The 25,393-nt window shown below is 39.7% G+C and overlaps 2 protein-coding genes across 5 annotated transcripts; one reads left to right on the top strand and one right to left on the bottom strand.

The window, feature by feature from the left end:
- The first annotated feature begins 85 nt into the window (after positions 1-85).
- On the top strand, positions 86-25,393 carry LOC132854421 (uncharacterized). 4 transcript variants are annotated; one of them, XM_060882809.1, is made up of 13 exons: positions 86-191; positions 10,372-10,411; positions 10,596-10,635; positions 13,732-13,769; positions 15,181-15,243; positions 15,525-15,827; positions 16,506-16,790; positions 20,138-20,244; positions 20,662-20,853; positions 21,821-22,048; positions 23,049-23,276; positions 23,663-23,890; positions 24,314-25,393. In XM_060882809.1, exons 5-13 carry the CDS (start codon positions 15,183-15,185, stop codon positions 24,473-24,475), a joined length of 1,794 nt encoding a protein of 597 aa, XP_060738792.1. In that variant the 5' UTR covers positions 86-191; positions 10,372-10,411; positions 10,596-10,635; positions 13,732-13,769; positions 15,181-15,182; the 3' UTR covers positions 24,476-25,393. The 4 variants fall into 4 exon arrangements, with proteins under 4 accessions (XP_060738792.1, XP_060738788.1, XP_060738791.1 ...); XM_060882805.1 differs by having other exon boundaries at positions 87-191; positions 15,153-15,243; XM_060882808.1 differs by lacking the exons at positions 86-191; positions 10,372-10,411; positions 13,732-13,769 and having other exon boundaries at positions 15,153-15,243.
- On the bottom strand, positions 1,254-7,779 carry rchy1 (ring finger and CHY zinc finger domain containing 1). Its single transcript, XM_060882810.1, has 8 exons — positions 7,690-7,779; positions 5,033-5,152; positions 4,796-4,911; positions 4,589-4,667; positions 4,386-4,489; positions 4,047-4,076; positions 2,377-2,497; positions 1,254-1,773 (listed from the first exon to the last, which is right to left on the bottom strand). Exons 1-8 carry the CDS (start codon positions 7,741-7,743, stop codon positions 1,675-1,677), a joined length of 723 nt encoding a protein of 240 aa, XP_060738793.1. The 5' UTR covers positions 7,744-7,779; the 3' UTR covers positions 1,254-1,674.

Here is a 25,393-nt window from a genome sequence, read left to right as displayed (position 1 = left end):
CTCTGATTTCCTCTCAGTCAAAGGTTGAAAGGAAATCCTCAGGGTTGGGTCATGTTAAGCTTCCTTTGCAGTGTCTTGGAATGAAATAAAGTTGCTGCTGTTAAGAATGGCTTTGAATTTTTTTTCTTTGAGATGAAATGTAAATTTAGACAGATTTGCTCATGCATTTGACACCATTTGTACAAAAAAAGGTAAGATGCGCTTGATATTTGTTGCATCAGTGAGGACTTTCCTATTTTTAGGTAATACGACTAGCAAACTAATACAGCTATAGAACTTATCTGCTCATGTGTAAGAAGGGTGGCAGGTTTTCGACAATGACTTCTTTCTAAGATAGAATGCCTTTTAAGCGCTTTTGGAATTATATTGTGAATTTATTAATTAATTAAAAAAATCCAAGAGGTGCTTTTAATAGTAATCCAGTACATTATGGTTGTTCTAACAAGTGGCTGCTTTGGTGTTGTAGAGAATTGTGTGTGTGTAGTATTGTACATTCAGAGAAAATCTGACCTGTAGGATGTGCCTCAAATCAAACTTGTAATAAAAGAGCTACAGTAGTAATTAACTAGCTCTTTGGTGGTAGCTTAATATACATTAACAACAAAAAGCTAGCTTTTGTAGCTTGCTCATAAACTATAATAAATACAAACTTTCAAATATATTACAAAGGGAAGGGACAGTAAAGTGTGAAGGCCCTGAACACTGGGGAACATTTTGTGCTGTAGTCCTCAGTAGAGTTTGCTTGTTAGCAAACAGGCTAACAATAGAATGTAAAAGCAATATTGTTCAGAGGTTTTGTATTTGTTTCACTATTATTTCTCTAGTAATCTCGTTATTCCCCTTAATCAGAAGAGAAAGGAAAATGGCAGATATTAAGAAGTCTTCTCTAACAATTTTGCTTCACCCTGCGTGAGGAACAGGAACAAAACCAGCAGAGCTCTAGATCAGATGGTTCACATTCTGAAGGTTTCAATCACTATATAACTCTTAAACTTAACAGTGAATAAACTTTAAAAAAAGCAAACATTAACACATTCTTTAAGTTTATCAATACATTTTTGTATTCACAAGCTACATCAGATCTATAAGCTAAATAAAATATTAAAGATAGGAAACATTGTGATGGTTCTTCACTGGGTTCCTCACCATGTCTGGATCTTTACAAGATCAGTCCAAAGATCTTGTAAAAAGCAATTGGTTGTTTGAAATAAAAAGTTTTATAATTAAACACACGGGTCTAAATGCACATGAAGTCTGCTACTGAGCCATCATGTTTATTTGTTGCTTCCCAAAGGTGAAGTTTTTCATTGAACTTGCTGGAAATTAGTTTAGCAATATTATAATCACAGTTAGCAGGTTTCTGAGTTTTTGTTTATTAGCTGCAATAAAGAGAAGTCTGGATCCCAACAACCTCAAGATTGAATTCCACACGAATTATATCCCGCATGTACTGTATTATTATTATTAATCCCTGCATGGAATTCTCAGGATGACAAATGTTTTGCTACAGATGTTTTCACAAAGTAGCACAGGACAATATTTCAGTTTAACCTCAGTTAATTATGTAGCTGTTTGAAAGAAAGAACTGAACAGGAGATAAGGAGTTGAGATGAGCGGTGAGGTTTGGGAGATTGATGTATTTTAGGCTCAGTTTGTTGTTGTGCAGGTGATGATTCAGTCTTGTGAGGTGTTATAGGAGCCACAGCCATTGCACTTCATCCCCAACACATGGTAATCTACAGTACACCGGTGCTGACAATCATTACACAGGATCTACACACAGACAGAGGGAATGAAGATAATTAAAGGTCAGTAAAGTGAGCAGATGATCTGTTCTGATATAAACATGTATGTCTATCTTTCACTGTGAGAAGGCCCTTAAAAGACAGAATTATTCTTTTTGAAGCCACATGTGTAAAAAGAAAAAATTTTATGGGCTCAAAAGCTTGAGGGCAGTGAATCCGATACGAGACTGGATCACATCACAGTGAGGACATGCTGCATCTTTTTCTTGTTTAATCAATCGACTTGTTTAAAATGCTTTTTAAATATTTAAAGCATTTTCAGGTTTCAGTAATATTGGAGCAGCAACAGGCCAAAATTTGTTTACATTTACAGCATTTAGCAGACACTCTTTTCCAGAGTGACTTATTTATTTAATTTCAGTTTATACACCTGAGCAATTGGGTTAAGGGCCTTGCTCAGGGGCCCTGCAGTGGCAACTTGGTGGACCTGGGATCCGAACCAATGACCTTCCGATCAGTAGTCAAACACCTTAACCACTGAGCTACCACATCCTCACACATTGTTAATGTGATTAAAAGCTGCTAAACCTGCACCGACACCTTACTGTGCAGTAACATTGTGATCAAGTACCTTTACTTTCCGATTCTTTAACTCTGGTGGCATGGGTGACTCAGCGATCTCTGCATCTCTCTCTTCCCAGTACCCCTTCATATCTAACGCTGAGTGCATGCAGAGAGGACACCGATATGCACTGAAACACACACACGACTGTATTCACTATAGACATTTGGTAACCATATTATGGCAATAACATACATACTAATATAGTGTATACATACATACATACATACATACATACATGCATACATACATGCATACATACATGCATACATACATGCATACATACATGCATACATGCATACATACATGCATACATGCATACATACATGCATACATACATGCATACATACATGCATACATACATGCATGCATACATACATGCATACATACATACATACATGCATACATGCATACATACATGCATACATACATGCATACATACATGCATACATGCATACATACATGCATACATGCATGCATACATGCATGCATACATGCATGCATACATACATGCATACATACATGCATACATACATGCATACATGCATACATACATGCATACATACATGCATACATACATACATGCATACATACATGCATACATACATGCATACATACATGCATACATACATGCATACATACATACATGCATACATACATGCATACATGCATACATACATACATACATACATGCATACATACATGCATACTCACTCAACACAGCCATTAATGTCTAAACCGCTGGCCACAAAAGTGAGCACATCCCTAAGTGAAAATGTCCAAATTGGGCCCAATTACCCATTTTCTCTCCCCGGTATCATGTGACTTGTTAGTGTTAAAAGGTCTCAGGTGTAAATGGGGAGTAGGTGCTAAATTTGGTGTTATCGCTCTCACTCTCTCATACTGGTCACTGAAAGTTCAACATGGCAGCTCATGGCAAAGAACTCTCTGAGGATCTGAAAGAAAAGAATTGTTGCTCTACATAAAATGCAAAGGCTATAAGAAGATTGCCAGAACCCTGAAAGTGAGCTGCAGAACAGTGGACAAGATCATACAGTGGTTTAACAAGATTACACTCTGGTTACACTCAGAACAGGCCTCGCCATGGTCGACCAAAGAAGTTGAGAGCACGTGATCAGGGTCATATCCAGAGGTTGTGCTTGGGAAATAGACGTATAAATGCTGCAGAGGTTGAAGGGGTGGGGGGGTCAGCCTGTCAGTGCTCAGACCATACGCCGCACACTGCATCAAATTGGTTTGCATGGCTGACGTCCCAGAAGGAAGCCTCTTCTAAAGATGATGCACAAGAAAGCCTGCAAACAGTTTGCTGAAGACAAACAGACTAAAGACATGGATTACTGGAACCATGTCCTGAGGTCTGATGAGACCAAGATGAACTTATTCGGTTCAGATGGTGTCAAGCGTGTGTGGTTGCAACCAACTGAGGAGTACAAAGACAAATGTGTCTTGCCTACAGTCAAGCATGGTGGTGGGATTGTCATGGTCTGGGGCTGCATGAGTGCTGCCGGCACGGAGGTGCTACAGTTCATTGGGGAACCATGAATGCCAACATCTACTGTGACATACTGAAGCAGAGCATGAGTCAAAATGTGAGGGGTGTACTCACTTCTGTGAGATATATATAATGTATGTAAAAAAAACAAACATGTAGCACTTACCCATTTTTGCACATGAGCTCAAAGCATGTCCTACACACAAACAAAAATCATACCAGTCATGTAGCCATGTAAAATCACAAAAGTTTAGAGCAAATATGTTCTCCACAATAAGCACAATAAACAAGCATTTTGTGTCTGTGTGAGAGAGAGAGACCAACTTGTTGAACGTGGGAGAATTATGAGCAAAGATGAGCGATGTGTGAGATGTTTGAGCGCGTGCGTGTGTGTGTGTGTGTGTGTGTGTGTGAGAGAGTATGAGAGCATGTGTGTGCACGTGTGTGTGTGTGTGTGTGAGAGCATGTGTGTGTGTGAGCACTGTGAGGTAATGTGTTGACTGACTTGTGCAGCAGGTGACCACAGGGCAGGACATGTGCACCAATTCTGGATGTGTGAATGTCCTCCATACATACAGGGCAGTCCTGCCTAGACACATTCTCCACACACTGTCAGCACAAACAGCAATTACATCATTAACAAATAGGGGTGCATTTATTTGATACCCAACAAGCCAGAGTTGATGAGCATCATGAGCTTTTTTTTACCTTGTGTTTGCCCTGAAGATCGTTGGCTAAACACAGATTGCACTTCTCACAATGGAAGAACTTCTCCCTCGGGCCGATCCTACAGCCAAGAGGGGAAAAAGATTAGGAAGCTTTTTAGTTTTGGATTGTAGTTTGTGCACAATAATACACAATCTGTGCCATTGAAGTATTTAGAAACATACACTGCAGCCTTCGAGCTCCTCTCACCTGCAGATGCCACATTGCTGACAGTGAAACTGCTTCTTGTCTTTATCGAAGAGGTGACAGATACCACAGTAATACTCGCTGAACGTCACTCCACATCCATGACACACCTGCTGAGACTGAACAACAGAGCCGGTGTGTCACAAACAGCTTCCTCACAGCTCATACGCACTACTACTAACTAGGTAAAGATGGTTTCATGCAATGTTTTTTGGTTGAACACGTCAAACTGAGTTTCACCTCTTGTACGGACTCGCACACGGTACATTTCACCTCTTTCACTTGAAAACGGTCCATTTTGTGGTTTTCATCATCGTCATGGCAGAGACGACAAACATAAAACTTCTTACAGCAAGGAGCCTGAGGAAACACACACACAAACACACACACACAGACAGAGGCACACATAGCGACAGAGATACACACAGTGACAGAGGCAGACAGACACACACACACAGCGACAGAGACACACACACACACACACACACACACACAAACACACAGCGACAGAGACACACACACACACACACACAGCGACAGAGACACACACACACACACAGCGACAGAGACACACACACACACACACACACACAGCGACAGAGACACACACACACAGCGACAGAGACACACACACACACACACACACACACACACACACAGCGACAGAGACACAAACACACACACAGACACGCAGCGACAGAGACACACGCACGCAGCGACAGAGACACACGCACGCAGCGACAGAGACACACGCACGCAGCGACAGAGACACACGCACGCAGCGACAGAGACACACGCACGCAGCGACAGAGACACACGCACGCAGCGACAGAGACACACGCACGCAGCGACAGAGACACACACACACAGCGACAGAGACACACACACACACAGCGACAGAGACACACACACACACAGCGACAGAGACACACACACACACACAGCGACAGAGACACACACACGCGACAGAGACACACACACACACAGCGACAGAGACACACACACACACAGCGACAGAGACACACACACACACAGCGACAGAGACACACACAGCGACAGAGACACACACACACACAGCAACAGAGACACACACACACACAGCGACAGAGACACACACACACACAGCGACAGAGACACACACACACACAGCGACAGAGACACACACACACAGCGACAGACACACACACAGCGACAGACACACACACACGCGACAGAGACACACACACGCGACAGAGACACACACACGCGACAGAGACACACACACGCGACAGAGACACACACACGCGACAGAGACACACACACACACGCGACAGAGACACACACGCGACAGAGACACACACGCGACAGAGACACACACGCGACAGAGACACACACGCGACAGAGACACACACACACAGGCGCGACACAGACACACACACAGCGACACACACACACACAGGCGCGACACAGAGACACACACACAGCGACACACACACACGCGACACAGATACACACACACAGCGACACACACACACAGCGACACACACACAGCGACACACACACACAGCGACACACACACACAGCGCCACAGATACACACACACACACAGCGCCACAGATACACACACACACACAGCGCCACAGATACACACACACACACAGCGCCACAGATACACACACACACAGCGACACAGATACACACACACACAGCGACACAGATACACACACACACAGCGACACAGATACACACACACACAGCGACACAGACACACACACACACACAGCGACACAGACACACACACACACAGCGACACAGACACACACACACAGCGACACAGACACACACACACACACACACACACAGCGACACAGATACACACACACACAGCGACACAGATACACACACACACAGCGACACAGATACACACACACACAGCGACACAGATACACACACACACAGCGACACAGATACACACACACACAGCGACACAGATACACACACACACAGCGACACAGATACACACACACACAGCGACACAGATACACACACACACAGCGACACAGATACACACACACACAGCGACACAGATACACACACACACAGCGACACAGATACACACACACACAGCGACACAGATACACACACACACAGCGACACAGATACACACACACAGCGACACAGATACACACACAGCGACACAGATACACACACAGCGACACAGATACACACACAGCGACACAGATACACACACAGCGACACAGATACACACACAGCGACACAGATACACACACAGCGACACAGATACACACACAGCGACACAGATACACACACAGCGACACAGATACACACACAGCGACACAGATACACACACAGCGACACAGATACACACACAGCGACACAGATACACACACAGCGACACAGATATACACACAGCGACAGAGGCAGACAGACAGATATACAGCGACAGAGGCAAGCAGACACACACACAAACGGACAGACACAGACACAGACACACACACACACACACACACACACACACACACACACACACACACACACAATGACAGGACTGTGTATTAGTAAGTAATCTGATTTTTACACTGTCTTGCTAATTAAATGTTAGCAAGATGAAGTGAACGTTAAACCTGATTAATAACCCAACTGAAGAAAACTGCATTGTTCTAAACATTAACCAGTTTTAAACGAATGCTTAATGAGAATAAAACTAAAACTAAAAGCCTGTAATAAACAGCGATAACATGTAAACAAGTCGCCCACTAACCAGACTCTTAGTTCTCTTAGCTCATTTTCCCATACAAAAGGTTCATATCACACGTTTTCTACTTTAATACTATGCACGCATATATTTTCAATAACTGTTAACTATATAGAGTGAGAATAAATAAAGAGAAACTCACTTTTAACAAACATTTCCGGACATAATGCTGACATCCTGCTGCAGTGGCCGCCATGTTTCATTCAAAACCGCCGAACTTTATTGAACTACAGGCACACGGACACACAGTTCAATCCAAACTATATTCAAAATATGTGTATCTGATATATTATAGAAACAAATTATAAATCTATTATAAATCTGCATTTACATCAATTTTACATGCAATATATACAAATATCTGACAGAAAAATTTGTTGGTGGATTTGTTTTGAGGATTTGTTGAATATTTGTGGAAAGGTTAAGCTAATCGATCATATGATGGATATTTGTCTTTAATATTGACTGAATAAAAGTAAACATATTTTTCATATTATTTTGTTTACATGTACAGGAATTTGTCTTGGTGTGTTGGTGCATATTACGAGATGAGAAAAAGCATAAATATAGGAAACAAAGGTTGTATAATAAAAATAATGTGTATGAACAAATATACAATTAGAGATGTTACATATATTACAACTGAAAGAAAAAATAACTGCATTAGTGCAGGATATACAATAGTGGACCAGTGTGAAGAAGGAAGGTGCATTATAACAGACAGATTTGTGACCTTTAATGTAATGTATCTGAACAATGGTGGGGTAATTTATTAGTGTCCAAGGTGGCGAATAACAGGCCATGCTGGTATTGTTGATTGGGCCAGTTACAGATGGAAATAAACTGTTTTTGTGGCATGAAGTATTAGTCTTTATAGACCGCAGCCTTCTGCCAAAGGGAAGTGCGTCAAAGAGATTGTGTTCAGGATGAGAGGGTCAGCCACAATCTTAACTGCCCTCTTCAGGGTCCTGGAAGTGAAAAGATCCTGAAGAGGTGGTAGATTGCAGCCGATCACCTTCTCAGAAAGGCAGAACTTTCTGGCAAGAAGAAAGGTGGAGGAATTTGTTTTTACAAAAATAATGGCTGGTGCAAAGATGTGACAGTGATTCAGCAATACTGTTCTTCTGATCTTGTGTCATTTTTAATAAACTGCAAGCCCTTCTAATCCCCATGTGAGCTTGCTTCATTTACATTGGTCGGTGTTTACATTCCACCGCAAGCGATATATATTTTGCAAATCATTAAATAATATTAAATATTAGTTTCAAAAAACGCAATGGTGCAACAAAGCCTCATTTGCTGAAATCACTTGACTTGGCCAATTTGATACACGCCCTGAATCAATGATTCGAAACCAAAAACTCGTAAAAATTTCGAAGCTTCATGAAGCTGTACTTCAAGCGGCCATCACTACTTCACTGTGGTAAACTGTTCTGCATGTAGTCCAATCACACAGCACTTAATACAGCGCTTTACAGCACACTGAGCCTTTAACAAAACTGCTGAGAACCTGTTTGTAGCTTTGTTTTTATGAATGAATTATGATTTTAAAAACAGTAATGATATAACTTCATGTTTTAAGCACTGAAATGTAAACTTAGGACTTGTTCATGCACATCAGCATCTAAAACATGAAAGTTAAGAGATTTATTTAGTATATCCTACAAGCAGCACACACACACAAAAAACCCAAACAGAAATATGTGTAAAAATGGCTTAATACTGGTTTTTAAATGTAAAGTGTAAAGTGAAACATTAATATTGTACACATCCCCAAAGGGGACGGTGGACATGGACTGATACACCTGCAGAGCAGGACGGCGGCCTTTCACCTGCAATTCATACAACAATTCCTGAACAGGTCCACTACGTCCAGCTGGCAGGCAGCTAGCCTGCCAACAATACCAATACCAATACCAATACCAGTAACGATACCATTTATATTACTTAAAGACAGCAGTATCTCCCAATGTCTCAAACCCAAAGTAAAATAAAACCGGATTAAACTTGAAAGGCTTAAATGCAATCCACCTAAAATAGAGCTCCTGGCAGGATTTTGAGGGATCTCATTAATTTAGAAAAACAGAACAATTATTATTATTTTTTTTTTATGAAAAATGATCTCATAATTCTGAGATAATTAACTCATTAATTCATAAAAACAGAGTGAAAAAAATGTTTTTCAAAAAAAAATTCTCATATTTTTGAGATAATTAAGTCGTTAATTCAGAAAAACAGAGCAAAAAACTTTTTATTCATGAAAAATTATCTCATAATTCTGAGATAATTAACTCGTTAATTCAGAAAAACAGAGTAGATTTTTTTTTCCTCAAGTGAATGCAATACGCTTCCGTAGTTTTGACTCTGTAAAATAGTTTTTAATATAATGTAATAAAAGTGTAATCAGGGGCACGGTGGTTAGCACGTTCGCCTAACACCTCCAGGGTCGGGGTTCGATTCCCGCCTCCACCTTGTGTGTGTGGAGTTTGCATGTTCTCCCCGTGCCTCGGGGGTTTCCTCCCTCGGTCCAAAGACATGCATGGTAGGTTGATTGGCATCTCTGGAAAATTGTCCCTAGTGTGTGATTGCGTGAGTGAATGAGAGTGTGTGTGTGTGCCCTGCGATGGGTTGGCACTCCGTCCAGGGTGTATCCTGCCTTGATGCCCGATGACGCCTGAGATAGGCACAGGCTCCCCGTGACCCGAGGTAGTTCGGATAAACGGTAGAAGATGAATAAATGAATGAAAGTGTAATCAAAATTCAAATTCTCTGTCTCTCTCCACCTCTCTCTCCCTCTCTTTCTCTCTCTCTCATGAAACGAAAGTGAAAAGTTTAAGAAAGAGGAGGGTAGAGATCTGCTCCAGGTCTGTAATTTTAATTGCTTCATATTTCACTTTTAGCATTATAGGAGTGATATGAACAAAAAAAATCTATTTATTCAGATTTTGTCTGTTTTGACTGTTTTGTAAAATAGTTTTCAATATAACGTAATAAAAGTGTAATAAAAATTTAAAATTCTCTCTCCCTCTCTCTCTCATGGAACGAAAGTGAAAGGTTTAAGAAAGAGGAAAGTAGAGAGCTGCTCCAGGTAAGTTGATACACGCAAACACACACACACACACACACACACACACACACACACACACACACACACACACACACTGCTTTATTCTGCTAAAAAAAACTATTTTATCCACTCGTACACTGTCAGTCATTCAAAATTGTAGTGTCTTAAATCTTACTTACTCACTAACAAAAGTCAAAGAATGAAGCTGAACAGGTTTTTTTTTCTAGTGTGCACATGCCCAGACATGCGCGCGCACACACACACACAGACAAACACACGCACACACACACACACACACACACACACACACAAACACACACAAACACACACATATATTTGACAAACAAATAAATGAATAAACTAAATAAATAACTGATCTAATTCAAATAAATCTTCTGTGAAGAACAATAAGAAGACAGTTTAAAGATATAGATCACATAGTTCACATTTTATGTCTCTTTGTTCATTTGTATGCAGAAGCTGTGATTCATCAGCTAGACATTCAATCTGGAAACAAAACGAACACACAAAAAGGTTACAATATTAGGACTTCCACATAATATATAGTAATAATAATATAGTGACCCTACTGCGGTTAATCCAGCCTCTTTTTTTGTACAGTTAAGTACAGTTAAGTTAACCGCATGTATATTGTAGGGGAGGCGTTTCGATATGTAGCATTAATAACGCTAAAGCAGAGCAAATGGTGTACATGCAGAGATCACGAGAAAATTAAGTCGTTATCACAACAAAACAAGAAAGAAAAAATACAATACTGCATAGCCTTTTAGGACTCGTTTCAAACCTCTCCTGTGGATATCAAGCTGCTAATCCACAACATGCACAAACACAATGTAGTTTCTCTTAAACCCTTTCTGTTCTCTGTACATTTTCATTAAAGTGGCTGCTATCACATGTTCATATTCACAAGAATTTTTACACACTGCTCCATAGACACAGACAGTACACTGCTCAGTGTTGTTTTATGTATCTCTCTAGGACAACTTACTCTTTAACTCTGTGTTGTTGTATGAAGCACCATGGTTCTGGTGGAAAGTGTTTTATTTCACTGTGTACTGTGTCAGCTATGTATAGTCAAAATGACAATAAAAGAACTTTGACATCTTTCAGTGGTTTAATAGGAGAAAAATAACTACCCAAAAAACTAAAAGTAAAAAGACAAAAGTATAGTGACTTTGAAGAATGATTAATTAAAAATTAAAAACTGTCATTTGATCAACTATCAGTTTGAGCTGAAATCTGCTTCCTGGCTGAATTATATTGACTGATTTAGTGGCCAAGGAATAACTTGGAGGCAGTAGCGGTTTTTAGAGGCTCCTGTGCCACTCACTCGTTTTCCCTTCCAATCCCGTAGTTGGATAAAGTAAACCATTGCTACAAATCTTGTGTAGCATGTCAATAGAGACCTTTTGGTCGCATTGTTTGTCTTAGATGCCACAACCTGCCAAGAAACCTGGAAAAAAGTATTCACCTATGGATGCAGCAGCCAAGGACCCCTAGTGTAGCTCAGCTGGTGCTAATAGTGAGTCTGAACTAAACCTGGCACATGAGAAAGCAATTATGACTGAGAATAAATACAGCTCAGTAGATGACAAATTGGGCGCACTTGCAGAAACAGTGCATATCCACACTTATGGTGTAATTCCAATTACTGTATGGTATAATTCAGTGTTACTCATTGCGCGGCTTGCGAGCCTCCTGCGGTTCGCCAAGCTTTAATATGCGGCTCGCATGGCAGTAAATAATACGATGATATGATCATGTGGTTAAAATTTATTTTTCATTTAAATAACATTAAAAACATTCAGGGAAGCATAGAAAAACGAATGTGCTCTATTACAAATAATAATATATATTTATATATATTATTTGACTCGTCACTGACTCACTGCGTTCTGCGCAATAGCCAGTTTTTGGCAGCCTGCCAGAAGCTAGTTTGTGTTTCATGCTAGTTAACTTGTGTTTACTGTACACACGGACTAAAAAATGGATCGATTTCTTATCAAACAATCTCGCACACAAAATGAACAGCAACAAAGCAATGTGGCAGTGACAAAAGAGGTAACTGATGGGGAGCATGCATCATCCGCAACTTGAAGACTGAATAACTTGGCATACAGTACTTTGCGGTGAAAGTGGCTCTCCTATTGACTTTGTCCTATGAGTGTGGCTCACATGAAGAAAATAGTGAAGACCACTGGTATAATTCATGGAATATATGACTCTTCCTGTTGTTTCTGAGGAACAGCGGGAATTTCCTAATGCTCCCATTACAAGAAAGGAAGCTATAACCGCATCCCCTAGTCTGAAATCTGGTACTGTAAATCACCTGGGCCAGATGGCCTCCCATGTGAAATGTATAAAGAATTTGTCCATATTCTATTAGGCCCTCTCTTAGCTATGCTTAATCATTCATTTTTGATATACAGGCTACCTGCTACTCTTAGCGAAGCAACTATTTCTATAGGCCTAATAGGCCCATTGTGTCAGATTTAAAATTGCTATCTAAAATTTTATCACTAAAATTGGAGAAGGTTCTACCATTTATTATGAATTAAAACCGGACAGGTTCCTTTATTTGGAGCAAAAGAAAACCCAGACTAAAACTATGAAAACTACTGATCTCTACTGAGAAGGGCTTTGATTTATTAATGTATGGCTTAATGTAGACTCTAAATCACTGTGGCTTGATCTTGAATCCTTACAGTCCAGCTGCCCCTTACAAAACCTATTATTTGTTATTATTTACCTCTGTGTAATAATCCCTTAGTATGTAATACTCTGACCTGGCATGGTATACAAAGGCTGGAAGTCAGGAGTGACATAACTTCCTTCACTTCAGCCACTTTTGAATAACCCAGTTTTCCTGCCTAGTACTGTTGACTCTGGCTTTAATTTATGGCTTATTTATGCGATACTTAGGAAAAGATATTAAGAAAATAAAAGTGAAAAAGATATAAAGAAATAATCTTTATTAAGTTTTGATAACTTAGTTTCAAGATATAATCTTCCTAGTCAGCACTTTTTAAGATTTTTGCAAATTAATGATTATATATTAAAAAAATACTACACTCACCTCAAATTCCTCATTTTCAGTTATCGAGGAAATCTGTCTGAAATCTCCTACAGACAAGGTACTGTAATTTTCCTTTTCTATAAAGCTCTATGCTCCTATGGTGCAATTAGTACTTTGTATCTCAGACTGACCTGGGAAAGAGAACTCGGGGTGGTTATTCCAGAAGAAGAATGGAAGATGGTGTTTGTAACGAAAAATTTGTTTATTTTTTATATTTTGCCTCAATACAATTTTGTGTCTATTTTAAAAATTGTGAAGGATTATAAAAAGTACTCATCCCCAGGGGGTTTGCAAGCCACAGGATGACTTCTGTGCCGGTCCAAAGAGCTTGTTTCCAAAATCAGCGCACTTTCTTCAGTTATATGGAAACGGTTCGGGTTTGCAACATCAGATGCTGAACAAGCCAAAGCCAATTAGTTTATTAACTAATTATGATTTTAAAAACAGTAATACTACTTCATGTTTAAAGCACTGAAATGTAAACTTAGGACTTCAGTTCCACTGAGGGAAAATGTTCATTCACGTTAGTATCTAAAACATGAAAGTTAAGAGATTTATTCAGTATTGTATGTGAATCCTACAAGCAGCATACACAAAAGAAATCCCAGAAATATGTGTAAAAATGGCTTTATATTGGTTTTAAATATAAAGTGTAAAGTGAAACATTAATATTGAACACATCCCCAAAGGGAGTCTGAAGTTTGTGGCAACTAAAGGAATCAGCACGACTAATTTATTCCAGCACCTCAAACAGTACTACATTTTTGAATGGGAGGCGTGTGTGGCCTGTCCACTGCGTCAGGTTTGAGACACGCCCTGTGGCATGTCACAATGCCCCCACCCACGCTAAAGATGGGGCCCCCACCCTCTCTGATGGGGCTCTTGGTCCAAGACATGTTGACTGTGTTTTGGGGCTGCCGCTGTCTTGTTTAGCTTATTACTAGATACCAAGTATCTAACTACTAACATGGAAACATTGGGAAAAATCAAAATGACTGAAATACAAAATTACATACACAAAACCAAAAACATGATACCAATTACTAAAACCAGGAGACATAACGACGACTCAGCAATAAAACACAGAGACCACATGTATAAACAGGGGAAATAATCAGTGAAACACGAGGAGCAAGTGTGAAGAGGCGGAACAGGATAAGGATTGGGAAAAATAAGTCTATAAAGGGAAAATGTTTTAATCACTTTATGACAGATGAGTTTATGACAGATGCTGATGATGTTAAAACTGTAGAAGGTCAGAAATAAGTGAAGTGTTTAGTGTTAAGCTGATTACAAATCTAGAAACTTCATTATTCATTATTTTCTGACTGACTGCTGAATGTTTGTGTGAAAATGAGTGAATTCAGTAAATTACAGGTTTCTTGATAAACTGTTGATCTGAGTCCATGTGTGTCTCCTGCTTTATTCTCCACCTGTGCAGTGCTGATGGTGGTGTTGTGTCTCCTCAGCCATGCAGCTCTGCAGCCTTCATCACTGTGTCCTCTTCTTCCTCATCTTCACATTCACCACTGGTAAGTGTAGTTACTACACAATAAACACTGCACACTATACAATAGACACTACACACTGCACACTTTACACTCGCATTCACCACTCGTAAGTGCTGTTATACTCTAACTACACAATAAACACTACACCCTATACTATACATGTCACACTGTGTATACTACACGCTATACACTCTTACTACACAATAAACACTACACCTTAACCTCTGCAAACAATACACTCTAATTACACTCTCTAACTACACAATATACACTCCTCACTCTTACTTTGTTCTCTCTTTCAGCTCCTGTCTCAGCTCTTGAGATCTGTCCTACACGGACCAAGCTTCATCAGCCAGTGACGCTCTCATGTAATCATCAATGTTCTGGTTTATTGCAATGGTCTTTACTTAGTAATCGAGATGTTGTCCAGGCTCAGTGTGATCAGACATCATGCAAGTCGGAGGAGGGATTTAGTATCTCTCATGATCAGTACCTGAAGGGAGATTCCTCTCTCACCATCACTGAAGCTGATTACAGTAAGAGGAACGAGTACGCATGTGAATGTGACGACTCAGATTTCGCTTATGTGCGCCTCGTCATAGAGAGTAAGTGTATTTATCTCTTCTTCTACTGATAAAATGTTCTGTGAATTATTAGGATCATAATCAGAGTGAAATGCATTAAACAGTGAGGGTTTAATACTGAAATGACTCACATCAGGATTCAGACCTCAGACGTAACTACAGACTTCACCTCTATTCAGAAGTTATGTGAGAGTCACACGTGTGGGAGGAGTTTATCTAAAACAGAGGCGTGTCTCAGTTCTGCTTTTTTCTTACTTGATTTCGTCTGTGATTCGTCAGGATTAAGTCCACTGTCTGAGAGTTTGATAAAACTACAAAATGTCAGATTGAACTGTTTGTTTTGTTTGTAAATACAATCACACACTGTGGAATGTCATAGTAGGACAAGCTGAAATAAATATCATTGTCCCTTTAAAGTCCACAAAATGATTTTTATTTTTACTAAATGTTTAATCAGAGACATTAAAGGTGAGGGTCTGTGGTTAAAGGCAGTCGAATAGACACTACTGAAAAACTCAGAAATCTGGCAACCTCACAGGTGTGAAGTCCATACAGGTGATGTTCAGAATCTGAAACAGTCTTAAGGAGCTGAGGAACCTGACTCTGAACACCAGGAACTTCCAATGACCATTTAATGACTGTAAGCCTTTATGTTTGTGTCTAAATCTAGTTGAAGTTCCTCATGTTTTTTCTCCTCAGCTGTCTTCACGCCAGTTCAGATGAAGTCTGATGAAAACCTGAAGCTGAATGTGTCTATACCAGAGCTAGTGGAGGTGATTTATAAAAGTGGTGATGCAGCTAATGAAGTGATCTGCAACGTGACTAAAGACTCACTACAGTGTAAAGATGATTACAGACACAGAACATCACTCACTTTCCCTGAGCTCACACTGAGAGACATGAAGCCGAGGGATAGTGGAAGTTACACCATCCGGGACACCAAGAATAATGAAGACATTCAGATATACGCCGTGTCTGTGGAAGGTACGTCTCAGTGTGGTCTGTAAGATAAAGAGTTTAACACTTAATTATAGGACACACGTCACTCCATAACTGACAGCAGAAATTATTTAGATCTCTAAGAATTACAGGTGCATCTCAATAAATTGGAATATTGTGGAAAAGTTCATTTATTTCAGTAATTCAACTCAAATAGTGAAATTTGTGTATTATATAAATTCCACAGTACACACAGACTGAAGTAGTTTAAGTCTTTGGTACTTTTAATTGTGATGATTTTGCCTAACATTTAACAAAAACAAACCAATGCACATCTTAAAATAGAATATGGTGCCAAGCCAATCAGCTAATCAACTCAAAACACCTGCAAAGGTTTCCTGAGCCATCAAAATAGTCTCTCAGGTTCACTAGGTTACACAATCATGGGGAAGACTGCTGATCTGACAGTTGTCCAGAAGACAATCATTAACACCCTTCACAAGGAGGGAAAGCCACAAACATTCATTGGCAAAGAAGCTGGCTGTTCACAGAGTGCTGTATCCAAGCATGTTAACAGAAAGTTGAGTGGAAGGAAAAAGTGTGGAAGAAAAAGATGCACAACCAACTGAGAGAAGCGCAGTCTTGAGAGTCTTGGCAAGCAAATCGATTCAAGAATTTGGGTGAACTTCACAAGGAATGGACTGAAGTTGGGCTCAAGGCATCAAGAGCCACTCCTGATCCACCGACAATGTCAGAGGCATCTTAATTGGGCTAATAAGAAGAAGAACTGGACTGCCCAGTGGTCCAAAGTCCTCTATTCAGATGAGAGCAAGTTTTATATTTCATTTGAAAACCAAGGTCCTAGAGTCTGGAGGAATGGTGGAGAAGCTCATAGCCCAAGTTGCTTGAATTCCAGTGTTAAGTTTTCACAAGTTTCTGTGATGATTTGGGGTGCAATGTCATTTGCTGGTGTTGGTCCACTGTGTTTTGTGAAAATCAAAGTCACTGCACCCATTTACCAAGACATTTTAGAGCACTTCATGCTTCCTTCTGCTGACCAGCTTTTTAAAGATGCTGATTTCATTTTCTAGCAGGATTTGGCACCTGCCCACACTTCCAAATGCACCAAAAGTTGGTTAAATGACCATGGGGTTGGTGTGCTTGACTGGCCAGCAAACTCACCAGACCTGAACCCCATAGAATGGGGTATTGTCAAGAGGAAAATGAGAAACAAGAGACCAAAAAATGCAGATGAGCTGAAGGCCACTGTCAAAGAAACCTGGGCTTCCATACCACCTCAGCAGTGCCGCAGACTGATCACCTCCATGCCAAGGCAGTAACTAAAGCAAAAGGAACTCCAACCAAGTATTGAGTACATATACAGTAAATGAACATACTTTCCAGAAGGCCAACAATTCACTAAAAATGTTTGTTGTACTGGTCTTATGGAGTATTCAAATTTTTTGAGATCACAATTAAAAATCATCACAATTAAAAGAACCAAAGACTTAAACTACTTCAGTCAGTGTTGAATTTATATAGTACACAAGTTTCACTATTTGAGTTGAATTACTGAAATAATTGAACTTCTCCACAACATTCTATTTTATTCAGATGCACCTATAGTTTAAACGAGACATGGATCCAGTGGACAGATTTGTCTCAGAAAGAAAGAAATGACACATCATCAGTATTTATCATTAACATGTGATCTTCAAAGGTATCCAGGATTTATTAGATTTTATTTGAGTACTTTTAGTATCAGTATCTTTCCTAAACAAATGCAATGCTGCAATTCCCTTTCCCCGTCACTCGAGTAGTGAGCAACTTCCAGTTCAAGGGACTCTTCCGGGTTTTAGAGTTTAAATGCCATGCTCAGCTCAGCGATTTATTTGCGTACCAAGCCGTTCATTGCTGTCTTTGTTTGCTGCCTTATTTGTATGAATCTTTGTCTAAACATTGGTGACGGCTTCATAACTCATCAGACCACCCCATTGACTCTACAGTTTGACCTTTTTCATGTGGAGGAGCTTGTCTTGTTCATCATCTCCTTCTAAGCCAACCCCATCATTATTGGGTTTCCCTGGTCTGCCTTACAAAAACTAGATGGAATTACAAATCCACTTCCCCTGCTAGTTTACTACTGTTGAGAGCCCTGAATCCACAAAGCCCATAAACATACCCAGGGACTATGATGACTTGAGGGAAGTGATCAATAAGGAGCGTGCCACCAAAATGCCCCCTCATCGACACATGGGACATGAGTCTATCCTCTCTCAGCCGCTGAAACCAAGGCCATGGAGAATTAAATGGCACTAGCAGCTTGGCTCATCAGTCCCTCCATGTCACGGCAAGTTCCTGGAGCCAGGTTCATCTTTGTAGAAAAGTAGGATGGCAGACCGGGGCCTAATCTCCATCACTATCCATTCCCCCTTCCCCTGGTGCCACATCTCTAGAGCAACACATACATAGATAACATCTTTATATTTTCTAAGACCTACGACCTTCACAACAGCCACTGTGTTGTTCCAGCTACTACAGCACCAGCTCATCGTCCAGGCCAAGAAATGTGAATTTCAAATGGATTCTATCACATTCCTGGAATACGTCATCAGCTGGCAGGGGTGGAGATGGATATTAGCAAGGAGTGGCCTTATGCTTTGAAGCAGGGCTTTGTGAAGTATAGGCGTATTCACATCTACAGCTCTATCGCTGCTCCACTCACGGCAATGCTATGTAGAGATACTCTCACAGATGCATGGCAACCCAGGCAATCTTCTCCTCTGCACGTTCTTCTTGATGAAACCGACTCAGGTGGAAAGCAACTACAATGTTCTACTCTGACGACATCCTGGACCCCTCCCTCACCGAGGCTTTTCACCAAACCCACACCAACCAACCATCACCCAGACTCCAGTGGCTTGTCAAAAAGCCATACTTATGCCAGTGTTGGTGCAAAGTATTGCGATTTGTTTGCACACCAAATTGTTCATTGCTGTCTCTTTTTTCTGCCTTACTGTGTACTGACTCTGTTTTGCTATTTTCGACGCACATTTTTCTCTGCTGTATGATCCACGGATCCAGAGAATCATACAGCAGAGAAAACTGAATATACTGCATAAACTGAAGCTCAATAAAGATTCAGAATGGACATTTATTAAACCATCCAGAGAAGAACTGTGTATTTCAATTAAATTCATTTGAAATACACAGTTCTTCTCTGGATGATTTAATAAATGTCCATTCTGAATCTTTATTGAGCTTCAATTTATGCACAGGGACACGGATTTCCAGTGTAAGAGTCACCCTATAGTAAAGAAAACACACAACAGCTTTAGTAACATACATCATTCAACAACCTGAGTGTGTGTGCTTGTATGTGTGTGTTGTAGAGCCTGGTTTTCCAGTGTGGGGGATTGTAATGATAGTGCTGATTATTCTCTGTTGCTGTGCTGGAGTGGGAATATACCTAATGCATAGAAAACATAGGATAAATCAGGTAAGAGTAACTGTGTCATCCATGTGTGTGTAATTTTAGGATTTGATTCGATACCTCCTTTAAACATATCTTATATGTCCTTTCTGTTGGAGATGCCAAAAAAACAAAACAAGAGCTTCCTGTGTGTCTTTATATTAAAGAAGAAAAAGCCAAAGCCAAAAAACCTTCCTACAGGATATGATGCAATATTTACCTACATGCCCACTAAGACATGATCTATCTTACCTGAAGTTATTTCTACTGCCTGTCATATAGAAGCACACACACACACACACACACACACACACACACACACAGTCACACACACAAATTGTTTAGAAAAATGTTGGTTAAATAGATAAGTCTAAATCAGTGATTTAGTCTAAATCACTAAGTAGTGTAGTCTATTGTGTGTGTGTGTGTGTGTGTGTAAAACAGTTGAGCAGGCGACTGCTACAAGTGGAACAGCTTGTACAGCAGGCTGAAGAAGGGACAGAGGAGAACATCACTGAGGTCGAGATGTCCGTCAATCAGCTGCAGCAAACGTACATCAACACTATATATTCAGCCCAGGTCGAATTGTTCTGCAGGGTAAAGACAAAACAGCTGCAACAGTGTAGAAAAGAAGAGGTATGCTTCCTGTTTGCGCACACACACACACACACACACACACACACACACACACACACACACCAGATATATTAAAAGAAGAGATGAAAATCTGCAGAATAATGTTATAAATAATTAAAAAATAAAAAATATATGAAAATAATAATAAAAATGATAATAATAATAATAATAATAATAATAATAATAATAATAATAATGAAAAAGAAGTGAAACAGTTGAAACTTTACACTAGTAAAGCCAGTTTAACTAATAACACTGCACATGTGCATACATACCAGTTGAGAAACAATCACCAACATGGACGTATAATTGCCACTGAACAAGTCTCCAGTAAGGTCTGTATATAAAACATGAACCTTAAATACCTTAAATACGTGTTTCCACATCTTCATCAGTAACATGCAGCCTGGCTGAAATCCAAACTTCACCCCAGGAATTTTGTGAAGTAGCTGAAGGACATCACTGACATCAGATGGAGCTTGAAGAGTTTTTACAGTGAGATCCAGACTGGACTGTAACTGAGTGTCATCTGGAGTGAACACAGTCTGAGCACAGTCTGAACACAGTCTTAATACAGTCTGAACACACACTGATTCTCCAGGCTACTAAGTGAATCAGGCTCTGCTGAGGAGGTTCTTGTTGGAGCAGGACGCTGTTGTGACGTCTGTACATCATGACCATCTTCATTAGGTCTAGTTTTCAGTTTCTGTTACACAAGATGAATAAAAATACAACACTAAACAATCTTTACTGTAAGCAGAAATGTGAAGAAATGCTGAAATCTAGTGGACTTCTGCAGGAACCTCCATAAACTCACACTACTCCATAGAAGACCTCACACTGAAACTGTTCAGAGAAATGATAAATATATGATATATAATATATAAGTCACTAACGATTGCGTGCGTGTGTGTGTGTGTGTGTGTGTGCGTGTGTGTGTGTGTGTGTGTGTGTGTGTGTGTGACAGTTAAACAGTCGACTGCTACATGCCCTAAAGCTTGTACAGAAGGCTGAAAATGGGAAAAAGGAGAACATCAGAGAAGCAGAGAAGGAGCTCAAACAGCTGGAGAAGAGGTACAAGGACACTGAATATTTGGACGAGGTCTCAGTGTTCTGCATGGTACAGAGGTCACAGGTGAACTGGTACAGACTACAGTACAGCTGTGAAGGACGTCTAATGACTGAGAGAAGAGAGGTATGCTTCTTGTTTGTTTTCTAAGAGAGGCCGTTTAAGTCATAAAACAATACTTTCTCACACATTCTGTAATAACCTTGCAAATGCCAAATTCGTTACACTATTATTTTTAAGAACCCATCATAAAATATACAATCTAAATTGTTAGTTGATCAAAACATTTCAGAATGTCCTACTCTATGGTCCCAATGAAGATCAAACATTACATTTACAGCAGTTGGCAGATGCCCTTATCCAGAGTGATGTACAGAAGTGCTTAAGTCTCTATCACTGGATACATAAACTCTGGTGCACTAGGTTACATACTTAATATACCATGAGCCTAAATCACTGTTCAAAGGTTTGAGTGAGTGAGAGAGAGAGAGAGAGAGAGAGAGAGAGAGAGAGACAGACAGACAGACACACACACACACACACACACACAGAGTGTGAAACCCCAGTCCAAAGCAGCAGTAAATTGGCCTTTTTATCAGCTCAGCTAAAGGTCCACTTAACTCTGTCACATGCATACACGCACATTTGATTACTATGCTTCCAAATGCTTCAAAGTGACAGAATCAGAGCACAGATCGTTTTCCTCAACAAACCCAAATGACTGGGACACTGTGGGTTCTTCTCTGGATCAGAACGTGTTCTGTTGGTGTTCCAGTTCGACTGATGACTGAAGTCTGATGATGATGATGATGAATTATTTAGTGTAGAGATGAGTAAAGAAAATGTGATGAAATCTACCTGGACAGGTAGCAGTGCACTGGGACACCATGTCCAAGACCAAACTCTGTGTGGAGACACCTGCACATTTCTCACACTCAGATCCCTGTTTCACTCAGTTTCATCTGGATTTACCCTTTAGTAAATGACACACTGAGTAGTGTCCAGAAAAGTGTTGAGTAAATAGACAATGACTAAAAAGTCACTAAAGATTGTGTGTGTGTGTGTGTGTGTGTGTGTGTGTGTGTGTGTGTGTGTGTGTGCGTGCGTGTGTGTGTGTGTTAAACAGGTGAACAGGCGACTGCTTTGTGTGGACCAGATTGTACAGCAGGCTGAAGAAGGGACAGAGGAGAAAATCAGAGAAGCAGATGAAGCGATAGATGAGTTGGAGCAGCAGTACGATAACACAATATATTCAGAACAAGTCTTAATGCTCTGTGAGGTAAAGAGGGAACATCTGAAGAGATACAAACCAGAGCACATCAAAGAAGAACATCTAAGGACTGAGGACAAAAAGGTATGTTTCTTATTTGTTCTCTCTCTCTCTCTCTCTCTCTCTCTCTCTCTTTCACACACACACACACACACACACACACACACACACACACACACACACACACACACACACAGACAGACACACACCTTTCCCCTTTACATTTTATTTTGTTCATTAAATTCATCTGTATATTTTTTAAACCTCAGTGAAGTGTGTAAGTCATATTTGATTCATATTTCATTCACTTAATTGCTGTGTGAAGAATATGAACATGTTTTTATAAAATAGAGATAAAATATAAATACATAAAATGCACAAAACTGTAAGTGATTTGTGTTGATTTATTTATTAACTACCAGACTAAAATTGTTTTGAAAAAAGTCACTAAAGATATGTGTGTGTGACAGTTGAACAGTCGAGTGCAAGAGATGGAACAGCTTGTACTGCAGGCTGAAGAAGGGGAAGAGGAGAAGCTCTGTGAAGCTGAGATAGAGATCAATCAGCTGGAGCTGCAGTACAGCAACTCTGTATATTCAGGACATGTTTCATTGTTCTGTATGTTAATGAGGGCACAGCTGTTCTGGTACAGACTACTACACAGTGATGAAGAACAGACAATGACTGATAAAACAGAGGTATGTTTCTCACACACACACACACACACTATCAATATATATGTACACACAATCTCAGAATATATTTATATATATATATATATATATATATATATATATATATATATATATATATATATGTATATATATATATATATATATACATATATATATATATATATATATATATATATATATATATATATATATATATATATACCAACCTAATAGATCCAACACACTGCTAAATATCCATAACTATTAAACTCACCTATCCATTCAACCATACTGAATAACTAACCTACTTCAACTGACTTAACTAATCTTAACCACTTTACTAACGAAACTACCTAACCTACACAAACTGACTAACCCACTAACTAACAACCAAACTGAAACGATTTGATGTGTGTGTGTGTGTGTGTGTGTGTGTGTATTGATCAGATTCTGTGGAAGGTGGAGGAGTTGATCGACAGTTTACAGAAGCTCAGAGATGGAGCAGAGGGAGAGCAGGAGGCAGCGAGCTTCACAGTGGTGGACGAGATAGAAAAACATCTGACGGAGTTCAAAAAGTGGTGTGAAGAGAAAAGGGGAGAAGATAACTGACCTCATATACTGTAGCAGCACAGGGGTGGAGCTGTGTGAGACCAACACACACACACACACACACACACACACACACACACACACACTCATGCACACACAAGCATTCTTCCTCTGCAGCTGTTCCACCAGGTGATTGAGATAAACACAGAAAGACACAAGATTTACTCCCTTTATAATCACATATATTAAGATATTAAGATTAGAATTACTAAGCACAATTTTATTTTAACAAAATCTAACTTCATTGAATTAACTTGAAAACATCAAACAAAACACATGCAATTAAACAAGCAATCATCAATTGTCCTGAACTTTCAAATCAAATTAAAATCAAATCAAATTTTATTTGTCACATACACATACAGTACATACAAAGTACAAAATGCAGTGAAACTCTTTTTACAACTGTCCGGTATTCAAGCATAAAAGGAAAAAGGAATGCAATTTGGGATAAAAAAAAACTCTAAAGGAGGTAGACAAATAAAGTATAAACTTTATAAGAACTATATAAAATATGAAAACATATGTGAAAAATAGTGTATATACATAAATGCGTCTTTATGATTGTCCTTAAAGTGTCCATGTGCAGTAACTTTATCTTCCACTCCATTACACTACAGTATTTTTCATTATGGTTCCTAAACTGGCCTTAAATAAATCCTGATTCCCAGTCAGAGGTTCCCGTTGCAGTGTTTGAGTCGATCTCACTGGTGCTCTCCTATCTCTAGCACTGAAGTCGTCTGTGTGTTTGTAGGATGGATGGTCTGGATGTTGACAGGACTGAGGTGTGTACAAGTTGGTGTGTAATTCTGAGATTGTGTGTATCATATTGAGAAAATAATGAACTGTTACATGAATTGTGTTAGCAATCTTTAATACAAAAAAATATCTTCCAATGTTATTTTTTAATACAAGAAA

Source organism: Tachysurus vachellii, chromosome 12, assembly GCF_030014155.1.
Source record: "Tachysurus vachellii isolate PV-2020 chromosome 12, HZAU_Pvac_v1, whole genome shotgun sequence".
Classification (NCBI taxonomy): domain Eukaryota; kingdom Metazoa; phylum Chordata; class Actinopteri; order Siluriformes; family Bagridae; genus Tachysurus; species Tachysurus vachellii.
This window is presented reverse-complemented; position numbering and strand designations above follow the sequence as displayed.

Bases quoted from the DNA above. Each gene is read 5' to 3' on its own strand.
- rchy1 (XM_060882810.1), bottom strand. From the start codon at position 7,743: ATGGCGGCCACTGCAGCAGGATGTCAGCATTATGTCCGGAAATGTTTG. The intron at 4,668-4,795 runs GTGAGAGGAGCT...TCTTGGCTGTAG, and splicing joins CAGCAATGTGGCATCTGCAG to GATCGGCCCGAGGGAGAAGT. The intron at 2,498-4,046 runs GTAAGTGCTACA...TGTGTGTTTCAG, and splicing joins GAGCTCATGTGCAAAAATGG to TGCATATCGGTGTCCTCTCT.
- LOC132854421 (XM_060882809.1), top strand. From the start codon at position 15,183: ATGCAGCTCTGCAGCCTTCATCACTGTGTCCTCTTCTTCCTCATCTTC. The intron at 15,244-15,524 runs GTAAGTGTAGTT...TCTCTCTTTCAG, and splicing joins CATCTTCACATTCACCACTG to CTCCTGTCTCAGCTCTTGAG. The intron at 23,277-23,662 runs GTATGTTTCTTA...TGTGTGTGACAG, and splicing joins TAAGGACTGAGGACAAAAAG to TTGAACAGTCGAGTGCAAGA.